The 14,663-nt window shown below is 40.3% G+C and overlaps 1 protein-coding gene across 5 annotated transcripts; it reads right to left on the bottom strand.

The window, feature by feature from the left end:
• Positions 1–797: 797 nt before the first annotated feature.
• chn1 (chimerin 1) lies at positions 798–9,472 on the bottom strand. Of its 5 annotated transcripts, XM_054615592.1 has the most exons (7): positions 9,221–9,472; positions 7,822–7,906; positions 4,648–4,821; positions 3,502–3,579; positions 2,639–2,776; positions 1,703–1,808; positions 798–1,306 (listed from the first exon to the last, which is right to left on the bottom strand). In XM_054615592.1, exons 1-7 carry the CDS (start codon positions 9,470–9,472, stop codon positions 1,135–1,137), a joined length of 1,005 nt encoding a protein of 334 aa, XP_054471567.1. In that variant the 3' UTR covers positions 798–1,134. The 5 variants fall into 5 exon arrangements, with proteins under 5 accessions (XP_054471567.1, XP_054471568.1, XP_054471569.1 ...); XM_054615593.1 differs by lacking the exon at positions 2,639–2,776; XM_054615594.1 differs by lacking the exon at positions 4,648–4,821.
• Between the last annotated feature and the right edge of the window lie 5,191 nt (positions 9,473–14,663).

The raw sequence follows: 14,663 nt of genomic DNA, 5'->3' as shown, positions 1-14,663 counted from the left end.
AGATTCATACATGTTGGGTGCTAGTGAGAATTTATGGCATTAGGACGGAGTGTAACGGACTGACCTGAAATTGTCCATGATGATGATGGAATATGTCAGCCGGTGCGTTGTAGTGCAACACTGGAGGCCGATGGCTCGGAGAAATTAACTATAGTTTTGGCTTCACAGTCAATATTTGTTAGTGAGATGGATAAATTGTTAGTATCAGTCTTTTTCAAATGATTTATGACAATATGTCAAAGATTTTATATTGACAGAACAAAAAGAAGAAAATATCTTACTTATAATTGCCAATCGGCCAGGAACACAACCCCAAATAAAAATGACAACACGTTTACCATATCAACTTTTGAGTTATGTTTACATTTGTTTCTGCTGCCCAAAAGTGGCTATAAAGGGTAGTTAATGCAGTTTTAACACACAATTTGATGTAGATCTTTATTGTGGTAAGTGAGATGACTCAGCAAAACATTTCTCAGAGTACGGTTTAATAAATTAAAGTGATCATGCACAAATTGTGTACAAAAACATTACAATAAAAAATTTAATTCACAAATAATGCTGTTTAAAACACAATAAAATGTTACGGCCAGGCAAATGCAACAGTGTCTACACATGAACAGGAAAGGCGCATTCAACTACAAGTATTCAGGTCACATAAAAACAATTGAGGAGATAAAAAACATACAGCATCATAGAAATTACCCCAGAAATATCAGTAGCATTATTTTACACCCTCCTATACAATGTGTGACTGAAAAAAAAAAGAAGCACAGCAGGCAGCTGGGAAAGCGGACTATATCTACCACAGAACAGACAAAAGTGAAATCTCAGCGCTACACGATCTTTACACATGCTGGGTTACGACTACAAAGCAACAAAGACCTCGCATCATGCATGCTGGCCTGTCAGCTTCTGAAAATCCCCCGACAAAAATGGGGAGACATAAAGTACTTACAAGTGTCAAGTTCATCGTCCACACCCGATACAGGGAAGGACAGATGTTAGGGCAGCACTAGTCAATACAAAGGGCATTTAAAAAATTGTATCAATCAATGTAATACAAACAGTCATTCAAGTTTTTACACAGAAGAATGATTAGAGAGCCGTTCTATAAAAAGTCCTGATCTGTGTTTAGAAGAGCACATCTTCATTTTTAATGAGCACCTCCACCACCTGTCTCTGGTAGCGGATGTCGTTGAGTGCTGTCATGGCGTCTAGGTCTGGTGCACGCATGAGGGTGGGTCCGAAAATGATGGCGAGGTTCTCTGCGTTCATCAGGTTGAATTTCTCATTCTGTGTCACCCTGACAGAAAAGAAGAAAATGATTTAAAAAGTTAGAAAACCCATTCTTGTTTTTTGTTTTGTGGTGAGGGGGACTGGACATCATGTTTCTATTTTCTTTTGAGCAAGGCCCTCCAGAGTGTTTTGAATAATAGACCCCCCACCCTTTTTGAAACACCCTCTCCATAAAAGTCTAAGAATAATGAAACACTTTTAAATGGTATTTAGCCAGCCATAGTTAAAAGTTTGCAAAGAATTTGAGATTGCCTTCCAATTCAAACATAAAATGTAATGTATATTACTCTCCCTTCTTCAAAAAGAAAGGAATACATTATCATCCCCTTCTTCTAGAGCCCCTTCCTCCTATTTATTTTAACACAATACCTTAGCTCTTGAAGCGTTTGACTGCATTGCTCACCTTTTTAAGTGCGCCATGAGGTACTTTAAGGTTTCAATGTGTGATGGCGGCAGCAAAGCAAGAGCCTCGCGGAAAGCTTCCAGCTTCTTCTCCGGATCTGTGAGCTCTGAACGGAAACAGAGAGGAGTGTGTGGTTAGAGAGGCCAGACTACACTCTCTGACCTCAGAGGACACAAGCAGAAATCAATGTAGTTACTTCCTGTGGGGTAATAAAAGCTATTAGTCTCTGAGAGGAAGTCTGAGGCTGCTTGAGATGGCTAATGCAGATTAACACATTGTGAATGTGTCTTTGACTGTTCTGTTTTGCAAATTAGGGGCACAAATGGAGTTGAATACTTATTCAGGACACAGGGTCAGTGTTCAGCTTTAAAATGTCATCAACTTGTTCTACGTCAGCTGTATTAAGCTGCATTTTGACAATTCTGTTCTGAATGCAACAGAGGAAGATTATCAATGAATGTTTTCCCTTTTATCAATAAAAGCCATACAATCTGTGTAAGCAAAGTTTTAAATAACAGCAAAGGAGTGTTGTTGTGCTGGCAGCAGCCACGCACTGCCAAAAGGACATGATACAAAGTGCAGTCTAACACAAGAAACCTGCATACTACAGCATGTATGCATTATATACCTATTTATGGGATCAAACAGAAATCAAACATTAGTATTTATTTGAGGTCATTTAATTTGATTCCCTCACATGCAGGTGTTTTTGTTTTTTTGTCCACCATAATTAAGCCAATATAGCTTGACAGTGTCATCTGGCATTTTCTGCAAATAAAGATTTTAAAGATAAATTGCAGTTAATGTCTTGCTGTGTGACCACCTGAAGCCAACTACATAAAGCTTAACAATGACTGTTTGTCATCTTCACCTGCAGCAACATCCAACACACTAAAACAGGTGTGTTTCTGACTAATTTGTCTCATTGTGACTTACTTGCAGCCTCGATGAACCTGGGGTAAGCATCGTATGAGATGATGGGAACAGGCAAATCCCTGAGGTAAAGTTTCAGTGCACCCGTGATGATATTGATGTCTTCATAGGCATTCACTGAGATGTCTGTCTTCTCACCATCTGTGAGGAGGTGTGATGGAATAAGGGAGACAAGAAGAAGTGAGTTTTCACACTGTAAAAATGCTTGACATCAACACTCTCACATCATCATGTGAATTGAGGAGTAAAGAGATTGTGTTACTGTGGTTGGTATAAGGGAAAAAAAATCTTCTCTCGCTTTGTATTGTTCAAAGTAGCTGCTATCATCCGCCTGGCCTGTTTTATTCTGACTTTCCCTCAGTTATGCATGCTTTTTTGAGCAGGCCATGGCCTACTTGTGCTGCCAGACTGAACATCACAGCACTGTGAGCTGGAGTGACACTCTGTTATGGATGATCTCCCACATGTGAATCTGGAGGAGAGTTTAGCCCAGTGCTGTGGGCTTTTTCTTACAGTTAAAATTCACACTGCACTGGGCAAAGACAGGCTCATTCTCACTAAGTCTACTACTGAATCCCAACACAGCGGAAGGGTTTTTGTTTTTTTTGCAGCTATGTTAAAGGCAGTGAGAGTACATCTATGGTTTGTATCCCCCGAGGTCCCCCTGCCTGTCCACACTCTGAAACCCTGCGTGAGAGGGACACGTCAGAATAGGATCTGCACTCCAAGATGGACAGTAATCCTCCACAAATGTGTCACTGTCTCATTAATCCGAAGTGCTCTGTGTGTTTTATGTAAACATATGAAAGCACGCTATGTCAATCTTCATGTTATGAGCTGACAGAAATCTATAAAGGAACACATACCTTTGTCAAACGCCATCTTGACTTCTTCCAACAAATCACTGAATCCAGATATTCTGTAGAGACCTTCAGACTTTAGTCCTTGAGGAACAAACATAATAACAATTAATAAAAAAACTTTCAGACATCGTCAGGGCTGTCATGAGTAATGTAGACAAATCCCCCAGCATATATCGCCGTGGGTAATTTGAGGAATGCCATTAAACACCCTTAAATATGCATAAGAAATTAAGGATAAAATGTCCACAATGTCACACAAAAGAACAACATGGGCTCATGCAAATAGTTTTCTGCATCACTGGGCAAAATAATAAAGAGATAAATCAAACTTAGCTATAGACATAAATTAAAGGGCAGACACTGAGGGAGCAATGAGTTTCCTACATAGTTGAATGATTTAACTGAAATGCAATCAAATAAGGCAGCAGGAAACAGAGTAAAGTACTCCTCATTACACGTTCACAATTACCAACACACTCATCACTCCTCTCAGTCATCCCCCCCACCCAAAAACATTACCTCAGTTAGTAATGTAGGCAGACTTTAAGCACATACAACTTAGTAGTATATATTGTTAGAGGAACGCTATAAGCACCATAATTACAATAAACAGGATTCATAAACTTATTTTCAAATGGTATTTTAAAGGGATCTATTTCAGTTGGGGCTCCTGCTCAATATCGGCTAAATATGTTAAACGTTTTTAAAATTTAAGTTTTGGATTATTTGAATTAAATGCTCAACATTTCATTGTTTGATATGAATTGGTGAACCAAGAAAAATATATATATATTTTTAAATGTCTTCACAAGATGTTTCCTCATGGATAGAGGTGAAGATATTTATATGCTATAAATTCAGCTGCATTTAAATGCCGACATTTTGTATGCAGTGGTGACCTAAATTATAACCGCCTTTCTTTGTTTGTTTGCAGCATATCAGCTATAATCCTTCAATAGAGAGCTTCCACTCAGCCAATTATTCTCAGTAAATCAGAGTCTATTTTTACAGCTGTTTGGGCCTAATGTATTTAATTAGTATATAAACTAAACTGCATATTTACATCTTGGGGAAAATGGTGTTATATTGTGGTAAATATATGAAACACACACACACACACACACACACACACACACATCATAAACTGACCTCTAGACTCGATCTCTCGTATGCACATGTCCACCACCATGGGTCGCGCTGTATTATAAGCTTTCACCAGGGTCGTGAGGTCACAGCTGTAGACTTTACGGATGTGTCTCAGATCAGGTTTGCAGTCGTTGGGCACCAGAGATGAACATTGTTTGTGGACGTTTAAACCACAATCTGCAGAAAGAAAGAAACAGCTCATATATAGTTCATAAATGTCTGTAGCTTAAAAAGAGCCAAAATGTAAGAGTTAGTTAAGATAAAAAATGTGTCAACAACAATACAAAGTCATATAAATGATTTCTTGTAGGTCAGTCATTTTATCTCTAAACTGAGGACTTAAATGCAAATTCACATTCAACATCAGGTTAATTTGGATTTGGTCGGCTGGGTCCATGTGTGTTTTGGCTTACAGAGGAGTGTTAATTCCCTTGATCAATGTTTGCCCCCTAAATGTCACATGACCACTGGAGAGCTCCTCTCTCTCCACCACACATGGCATTGAAGTCCCCTTGAGCACCGGACAAATCCAAAGTCACCTCCAGGACGCCATTTGTTTATTAAGAACAGTAAAATAAAACAATGATTAACCACAAGACAGTTCATTAATCCATGAAATATTTCTGTGTATCTATTTTCAATTCGTATGAAAGCATTTAATAGTAAATCAAACAACAGGCAGAATGTATTTGATAATCATCAAAAGTGGGGGAAATTCTCTTTGAGTTTTGTTTTTTTTCCTCCTATATGATATTTTCAAGCATAGGATGCACCACACTGGGTGTTCAAATGGCATATTAGTCATGATGACAGTTTAAGTATCCCACATTGCGTTTTGTCTTCAGTCACAGCGGATGGGGCCTGAGGCACAGCTGTTTCAGGGCAGGATTCACCTTGTCGGGAACAGAGGAGCCCGTGGAGAGCAGATGCAGAGAGCGACTGCAGCTCTGCTTTGTAACAGAGACGCATGGAGGGAATTAGAGGAACACTGAAAACGCTGTGGCCTGGAGGAGGGATAGTGAGCGCTGCTGCTGTGTGCTCTATTCTTTTCCAAATCCAAGCTCATGCACAATGGCTGTGGAAGCAGCAATTGAGGCGCTGCGGGCTACACTAGACCTAGTTTCCCAGACTGAAATAGGGCAGCTCTTCAAGCTCTCAGATCTTTTGAGCCGTTTCCAAGTACTGATAGGGTTTTTTGACAAATGCTGTCTGCTTTTTGATTCCAAAAACATAAAAAAATAACATTTAAATCCCTCAGAAGAATCGCTACTTTTTAAATTTTTTAATTAAAATGACATCTGAGAGCAAAGAATCTATGCTTCTGGAGGAACACGGACAATATTGAGATTAATATGGATCCCCTGAGAAAAGCCCGCATTTATATGCATTGATGCAGAAATGTAATTACTTTAAGAGATGATTCTCCTAAGGATATGAGACAGGCAGTGTAATAGAGGACGGCCTGTCATCAGACACAAGTCTGCTGAGCTCCTGTTGTCCATGTGAGCACACTGACGGCCCTGGGTCCCAGGTGGGCCGGGTGAGGGTGAGAAAGGGGCCCAAGGGACACTGGGAGCCAGGCGACAGGAGATGCTGCTTTACTGCACCGTCAGCTCTGTCTCTGTTGCTATGGAGAGGAGACTGCAACTCTGCTTTGGCTAAAGGGCTCTGAGAGAAGGCTTAATGGTGGCTGGTTGCTAATTTCTAATCAGCACACTATCACCATGTCGACCGGCAGAGTAACCAGTTTAAACCGGTCCCTTTCTGACTGGAACTGAAAACAAAATGTACCACTGTCTTTGTTGGATGGTCTGTTTCTTTTTTTTTTTACCAAGTATTTAAGTCAAATAGAGGTTGAGCTGCTTGACCTAGCTCTTTGGTTGAAGCCGCTGAATTTTAATGTGTGTGGAAACGGAGGTCCTTCCCCACGCTCCGAGCTCTGCTCCTCATTAAAGAGACATGCCAGCTTTGTTTTCCTTCATGGGCATGATGGGATGAGGCTGGGGGGCGTACTCTGATGAGGAAATGTGGCACAACAAGCACAAGCAGAGGCTGGCTTCCTGGCACACGGCCAAAAACTGTTCACACATTCAAAAAGAAAAGGGGGTGGGAGAACATTTTTTGGTATGCAAATCCGAGCATCATGTGAGACTTCGCTGCCCTAGATTCTGGTTGCTGTGGTCGAGACTGAAGAGATGGCACATAAGAGTTTATAAAGACTAGTTCCAAACACATGTGCCTTTTTTTATTGTTGCCAGCGTTCAAAATCAGGAAATTAATAATTAAGGCCAGAGCTCCCACAGATTTGTGTGACATACTTTGTTTCATAAATAAAAGATCAAAGACACACATCAGACTATATTATAGCACTATTCTGGGAGGTGAAACGGATCCCAGCCACAGCTACAGTGAAACAGAAATCTCGTCAGAGCATTTGACAAGCAAACGGAAAAATACAACAGGAGCGTTTACTCACAATAACAACATGTGAATGTTACATCAATCACATGAAATGAAAAGAAATATTCATTAAGGACTGAACATTATTACAGATTGAAGGTGAATATATTTCAAAATATTCTCACACTCTGAGGCTTATTATGACGAAATGCATTTAGAAAAATTCAAATACCTCAGCTTTAATCACATTATGTTTGTCTGCTGCTGTAGTGAGCCTACTGTTGTGTGTTTATTGGGTTTTGATGCATCGAATGTTTATCCATTAAAGTCATGGAAGTGGAAACACAGATCGCCTTTGTTATTGTGATAATGACAAGGAGAACAACCCAAGTCCTGAACTAAAAAACCTAGTTATTATTTCCAAAAAGACTAAAGCTATTTTAGATTTATTTTTAAATAATCTGTTGGTGATTGCTGACGATGCTAAAATGATTCTTCTACTGGTTTGTATATATACTTCATTCACAAAGCAATGGGGGGAAAAGTAGGTCAAAATAAGGTTTTAACATAGTGTAAAGTCCATGTTACATCATGTAAAGTGCTCATTTCCCTCAACCACTAATCCACAAATCAGGATTTTCGATTAAAACTCAATAATCCAGCTCCAGTTGCACTAATAACCAAGTAACCCATATACAGCAATGCCCACTTTGTACACCATGAATGTACCATAAAAGCAGATTATACAAGACTGTGTCGCCTGAGAACAAGATGTACCTGCACATTTCACCCCCTGAGCCATCAGTCCCCACATGAAGCTGGCACAGTGTTCACACCAGTGAGGCCCTCGGAAGGTATGGACCTACAACAGAGAGGAGGACAGTGACAGACGTTAGTAATGAAGGGCAATGAGAAGACAGTGGGGAGCTGCAACCGTTTGTTCCATAGACACCACGTCGTTAGTCAGGTGACCTGTAGGTGTTGTCACTTTAAATGAGGCAGAGGAGGAGGATTGTTGTTCAAACAGACCCTCAAACTGACAAGACTGAGGCTCTGCCATCATGTCACAGTAGGATTTGACTTTTCGTCAGGGTGAAGGTGCAAGATGTCAGGTAAACTTGCTATGGAAACAGTGGGAGGCCACCTTGCTGGAGGAAATCCCAAAAATCCACCAGGTGACAACAGCCTAGCCAATCAGGGAGACCTCTGGGAGCCAGAGCAAGCAACAACTCTGCCTGTTTTCATATTTAGTCAACAGCAGATACAGCAGACAAACAAACGGCTTTGGTGATGAACTGCTAGTTTCTAACTGGCAAAACAAAGTGCAGTTTGAGTCATCTGACAATTTCTTTGGATATTTACAGAATATTAGCATAACAATTTCACATGTCTCTAATCAATTTGTGGTGTTTGTATGATCATATAATTGTTCTTTGTTTGGTTTGTGAAACGTACTGCATCATGTCTTTCTTTACGGCTCACTGGCGAGAAAAAAAAACATCTACATGCAGGCGGTGATGTGTTTATATAGAGGAATTGATTTTAGAGGCAGAATGTTTTCAAAATAAAGGAGTAAATCTGTAGTTTAATATTTTATATATGACGTTTAACTGCCAGGGAGTTTAATTTGGAAAGTTTAATATCGAAAGACTTGTTTTAGCACAGATGTTGTTGATAATAACATTATAAATGCACTCACATGTTACATTATCCTTTAGTTGTGGGAGCTTTGATTGCAGAAACTATACACTGCTAAACTGTTGAATGCAACATTCATTAATTTTAGCGAACAAAGCAACAGAAATAGATTGGAAAGCTTTAGCATTTTGGAAGCTTTGAAGGTAATATTTCACTTGCTACTCCCATCCCACAAGCAGCCAAACTAGGAGAGAGAGCCTGAGCCAAATAGGGAAACACTCCTCCTCTGTTTCTCCTCTCCATCGGCCTAATCTCTCCATCTGGAGCTCAAACTAACAGCAGTGGTCCACAGACCCCCCAACAGATTTTTCTTTTGATAAAGGCTCACTGGACAGACCAAAACAGTTCTGTTTTGGTCCCCCCTTCTCCTCCCATCTCTCTCAAGGGAGGCATGAGAAGGAGCCCTCTGGCCACACATGATGAAATTAAAGCAACGTTTCGGAGAGGAAACAGCTGATAAGAGTTTGTTAAGTCTCACCTTGAAGTTGTGGACTTTCTCAGATCTGGGCCCCCGCTCGCTCTCCTTCAGTGTGGCTCTGCGAACCAGTGAGGTGAGCTGTGAATAGGCAAATAGTTTAAGTGGCTGCCAGAAAGTGGCTGGAGGTTTCTGTGGCCCCATCCTCATCCCAAGAGCTGCCACCAGAATATCCTCCTGATTGGCCTCTCGCTTGGCCTTCTGCACCAGGGACTTCTCTTCCTTGTGAACCTCGTAGGACTCTCTAGATGGCATTCTGGTGCTACAGTCTCCCAAACCAGATGAAGGAACAACCCCAGTGGAAAAGTCCCAAAAAAGGAGGGGAAAACTGTGTGATGCTCAGAGCAAGACCATATCAAATGATATAACTTGCATTGTCCCAATTAAATAGAGACATCACAGACAAAAAAAATGCAAATTTCAATTATAAAAAAAAGATCCTGAAAATATTTTTTTAAAATCCAAAAGGGAAAAAACTGTGGTCCTTATTAAATCCTCTCACAGCAGTGACAGTAGATGAAGTGGAGCCTCTGTGATAGGAGTGCCAGGTTTTATACAAAAGAGGTGCAGCCCTGGGTGCTCATGTGGTTCTCTGGGAACGTGTATGCAGATGAGCTGAGTGGTTGTGCTAATCCTCTCCTCCCTGTGCAGAGCTGATATTCTCCCTGGAACAGAGGCAGCACACTATTGTGTATGGATGCCGTCAGGGTGGGAGAGCGAGGGGGAGGAGTACAGAGGCGGACCCTGTAGTAGTCAAAGCAGATTAAATGGATTCCACCAGCCAATCGCAGCATGGATACTCCGGCTTTATAGTAGCCACTACCCCGCCCCCACACAACCGTCTCCATCAGATACCCAAGCAGGGGACCCTGGGCAGGATGAAATGAGAGTGGGATGATAATGAGCAATGAATGAGTCATGCATCAAGAGTGGGCTGCTGCCGGCAGAACTCAGGACAGCAGTGGGCCGTTAGAAAAGAGCTATTTTCAAAATCATGTTGCCCCAGAAACTGGTCATGGCTTGGACCACGACGAGCACAAACACAAATGCACCAAGCATGCTAGCAAAAAAAGGGGTCATTGATTTAAATGCATGCTCTGATATAAAGTCATGCTCTAGCTTCAAAACAAAAGATACATTTCATTTTCAGTATTTAGAATTAGAAATATAAATTAAGAGAAAATCTAAATATATAGGAAATACCAGAAATATTAAGCAACTCCTGATCTGTCTGTAAGAGCGTCACTTTTAATCCTCCACACTTTGAAATGTAATGTCTTTCAGTGTTTTATTTCATATGACTTTTGTGCATCATGTGAGGGCAATTGAATTACCTTATATGCTGTTCAATGAACTTGCCTTGCCTTACAAATAAACAATACAAACCTCACCTTAAAGGAATTAAACAATACATTTAAAATTGTATGAAATCTTATCCATTTTAATAATTTGTATGATGAATCAATGTTCCCTGTTCCCAGCAGCATACTGCGTCTTCTTACATCAAGATGAAATATACTAAAGAATTTAACAACATATGTCTGGAAGCTGGGAGCCTTTTCTCTCTCTCTCTTTGCAGTCTTTGTCTGAATGTTAGTTTCCTTGAGGTTTACACTGATGCAAGCGTTGTGTTGTGTGAATGCAAATGAAGTATCAAATATAGCATCAAGACAGCAATGGGGGGGAAACGATCCATAACCTGCCTCTGTGATTCACACTGCAAGTCAAATGTGATTATGCTCCCACGTCTCAGAGTCTAATTCAGACTCAGCTGTTAAAGTGCAGCGTTCTCACCTTTTAACAGAGGGCAGCTGCAGGAAGTGACTGTACAGACTCTACTACGGAAATCAATGAGGACCCCCATGCCACATCAGCAGAGAGGTATCAAAATGAGAGCATGAACAGCGGAGGGGAGCAGAAAAAGGAGTCTTTGAAGATCAGTGTACTTATGTGGAATGGCGTCCCAAACTGTGGTGTATGAGGAGGTTCAGATCACAACATGAAACACATGAAACAGAGAGCTTCCAGTGCAGCTCTCCTCTCTCATGCTCAGGGAAAAGTCTCTGCTCAGGAGGGTACCTGGGAGTGGTGTAGATAAAAGACAGTAAGAGTCTTTTATTTGCACCCGTTCATCCTCTCAGACCCTGAGCACTTTAGAAGATTTTGCAGCATAATTGCGTTACCTGCTGTTAAGTGCAGAATGAGAGTCTGACTTCCAGGATGTGGTTTACTTTGAACATAGCTCTAATTGACACTGATTGATTTGCTTGTTTCCCAAACATGTGCAGAGATGGTACTCTTGAGGAAGGATGTATACAGTAACGTTTCTTTGATATCTCTGTGATGTCCATCCATGTCCAGCCTGGAAAAGTGAGCTTCTCTGAATGTTTGGATCCAGCCACATTTATTATTAATAATAATAATAATAACTTTATTTATATAGCAACTTCCAAAACAAAGTTACAAGTGCAAACATAAAAGCAAGTAAGATCCAGAACCAAAGAGATTTAACAAGTTGGAGCAAGATTGTACATGTGCAACAAATAAAATCAGTTATATGTAGTTAAAAGAGAGGCTTCAGAAAAGATTTAAAAGAGGATACTGAATAAGCCTTAGATCTTCAGGCAGGAAGTTCCACAGTGGAGGGGCCCGGAGAGCAAAGGCCCGGTCACCTTTAGTGTGTGTAGTCGTGATTTTAGAACAGTTAATATGGCAATGCCGGATGCTCTCAGGCTCATAGGGAGTCAGCAGATTGCAGATATAGGAAGGAACCAGGCCGTTCAAGGCATTAAAAAAGAGCAGTAAAATTTTTAAATCAGTTCTAAAATTCACAGGTAACCAGTAAAGGGCAGGAAGGTTTGGTGTGATTTGGTCACTTCTCTTCGTACGAGTAAAAAACCTGGCAGAAGCATTCTGTATCAATGTGTTGAACTCAGTTCAGTATCAAAAAACACCTAGGTTGTGGGCTTCGTGTCAAACGTTATTAGATAAGTTGCCCAGACTTGAGGAGAGATTATCGATGCAGCTTGGCTGGGGGTAGCAGGTATAATTATAATAACATTGGATTTGGAGTAATTTAATTGCAGGAATATTTGGACATCCAATTTTTATGTCAGCAAGGCAGAACATGATTCACGAAAACAGTGATGGTGCAAGGCTTAATCGGGATGTACAACTGTGTACCGTCCGCGTAGCAATGAAAATCAATATTGTGTCAACGCATGATGTGTCCCATAGGTAACATAGGTAAACAGGAAGGGACCCAATATTGACCCCTGGGGCACCCCACTGAAAAGAGGAGCACTAGAAGAGGTGGCATCTCCATGCATTACAGAAAAGGACCTGTTCGACAGATGAGATATCAACCAATCCAGCGCTGATCTCAAGTTCGTCAGTTGAGTTACCAGTTGACAGAGAGCAGTTGACAATGACTAAAATGTCTAGACCAACCGTCTGGAATACGGCTTTTTTTAAAAACAAGTGGGAATGCTGCCTGACTGGCAAGTTGATGATTTTGAAAGTGCAACAGTGTGTTCCAAGGTTGACAGTAGGATTTTGCCAAAGTGGGTTAGTGTTGAAGGTGGACAGGAGTCACCATCAGGCTCCACAAGTTCAGTATTAAACTGCTGCCGAACCTCCACTATTTTATTTTAAAAGTAACAATGAAACTCCTCACATTTCTCTGGGGTTGAACCAACTGGCTGGCTGAGTTTATGTTTTGAAAGAGAATTCTGGGATTGTGTCCTGTATTAATGATCACAATAGAAAAATGTGTGTTCCTTGCTTCTTTAATTGTGTACTGATGTGTCAACATTAGATGTTTTAGAGAGGCAAGGAAGTCACTGAGTTAATCCTTTTTCCAGTTTCATTCTGAGGGTCAACAAAATTGGGTGTTTAAATCCTCAAGAATAAAAACTCTGTCAGACTGTAACATAATAATTGATAAAATGATTTAGGATTGAAGCAACAATTCAATATATTAATATACTATTTATTTTGATTTAACCCAGAAACTGGCACAATCTCAGAATGTTCTTTGTTAAAACTTTATTTCTTCAGTCTCTCCCCCTTTCTTGTAAGCCCTTAAGCTGTTGATGTGACTATTTGTGTGGGTTAGGAAGGTTGTTATGTAAAGGAATGTAATGCACTGCTGACCAAGCACCGACATAAAGACCCATTAAGAGGACAGCAATATTCCCTCTCATGACCTGTGAACTCTCAGGGCTATGATTTCTATCTCTCACGTAACACTCTTTGTTTGAGATACATAACAGTTGTATTAATCCTTAAATCATAATTCATAACCAAAGCAAATACCACAAATAAAAAGATGTAGTTTTAGTGATCTCCAATGCTGAAAGGCTTTCAAATGAATGTAAAAGGTGGCTGATCCACCAACCTCATCTTTGTGTAAAGCTTCATACCATGAAGTTACATAAAGTTATATAATAGGAAACTACAGCATGATGGCGAGAGTGAGAGCGGAGATGTTATAACAGAGTTCAAAAATATATAGTACTAATGTCAGAATGAGGGCGACTGCACACTGAAAGCTTTCAGTGCATGCCATTAAACAAAACAATTTGAATCTTGTCATGCATTGTAGGTCTTTACATTGTGACAGGAGTGACTGTACTTTAACATTTTGTTGCCATTTATAGTGAAGCAAATAACACCTATCGCATCTTTCCACAATCATCCATCATTGGACCTAAAGGTAAGAGGACAATGTGAATCGCAGGCAAAGAAAGGCAACATACTTTTCGGGAAATACAACATATGCATAAGATGCAGCTCAAATCCGTGCTCTTTTCTTTTTTTTTTTTTGCTGAGCTTGCTAGAAGCCTGGAACAAATTACCAGGATAAATAGATTACCTCGAGGTGGCTGGAACAGTCTGCCTTTTGACAGTGATGTATGGGAGGCTGCTATCACGCTTTGCTATTCACACAGCAAGGTCAGAACATACCTATGACACACGCTTTACAATACATAGGCACAATGCAGTGTGATGTTATATTCACAGCTATGTTTTAAACTGTAGATTTACCCTGGAGTGTGATTTTAGTCTTGAGAAGCAAAAACACACATAAAAAAATATACGAATATATTGCCATGGCTACATCTGTACCATCGGTCCATTTAAATAGAGGAATATTTGCTCAGTGATCCAGTCCTGATAGCTGTATGCATTGCAAGGAAAAATCCACGTCTTTTTCCTTTAATTTTTTGTCATGCGTAAGAAAACCCACTGCTGATTCTAACAATAGCAGTGTAGTCTGAAAATGTCAGCAACTGAACATAACAGTGACTCAGTGCTTCAATGACGTGCAAGCAAATCGGTGATCACATCACTGCTGTCACGCTTCACACTCACAATGAGCAGCAAATCCTTTAAAATTTGTAGTTTCTGTTCATACTTAGCTGGTAGAAATAAATAAAATAAA

The sequence above is a fragment of the Anoplopoma fimbria genome, chromosome 16, assembly GCF_027596085.1.
Source record: "Anoplopoma fimbria isolate UVic2021 breed Golden Eagle Sablefish chromosome 16, Afim_UVic_2022, whole genome shotgun sequence".
NCBI lineage: Eukaryota > Metazoa > Chordata > Actinopteri > Perciformes > Anoplopomatidae > Anoplopoma > Anoplopoma fimbria.
Note: the sequence above shows the minus strand (reverse complement) of the source record. Positions and strands in the feature narration are given on the sequence as shown.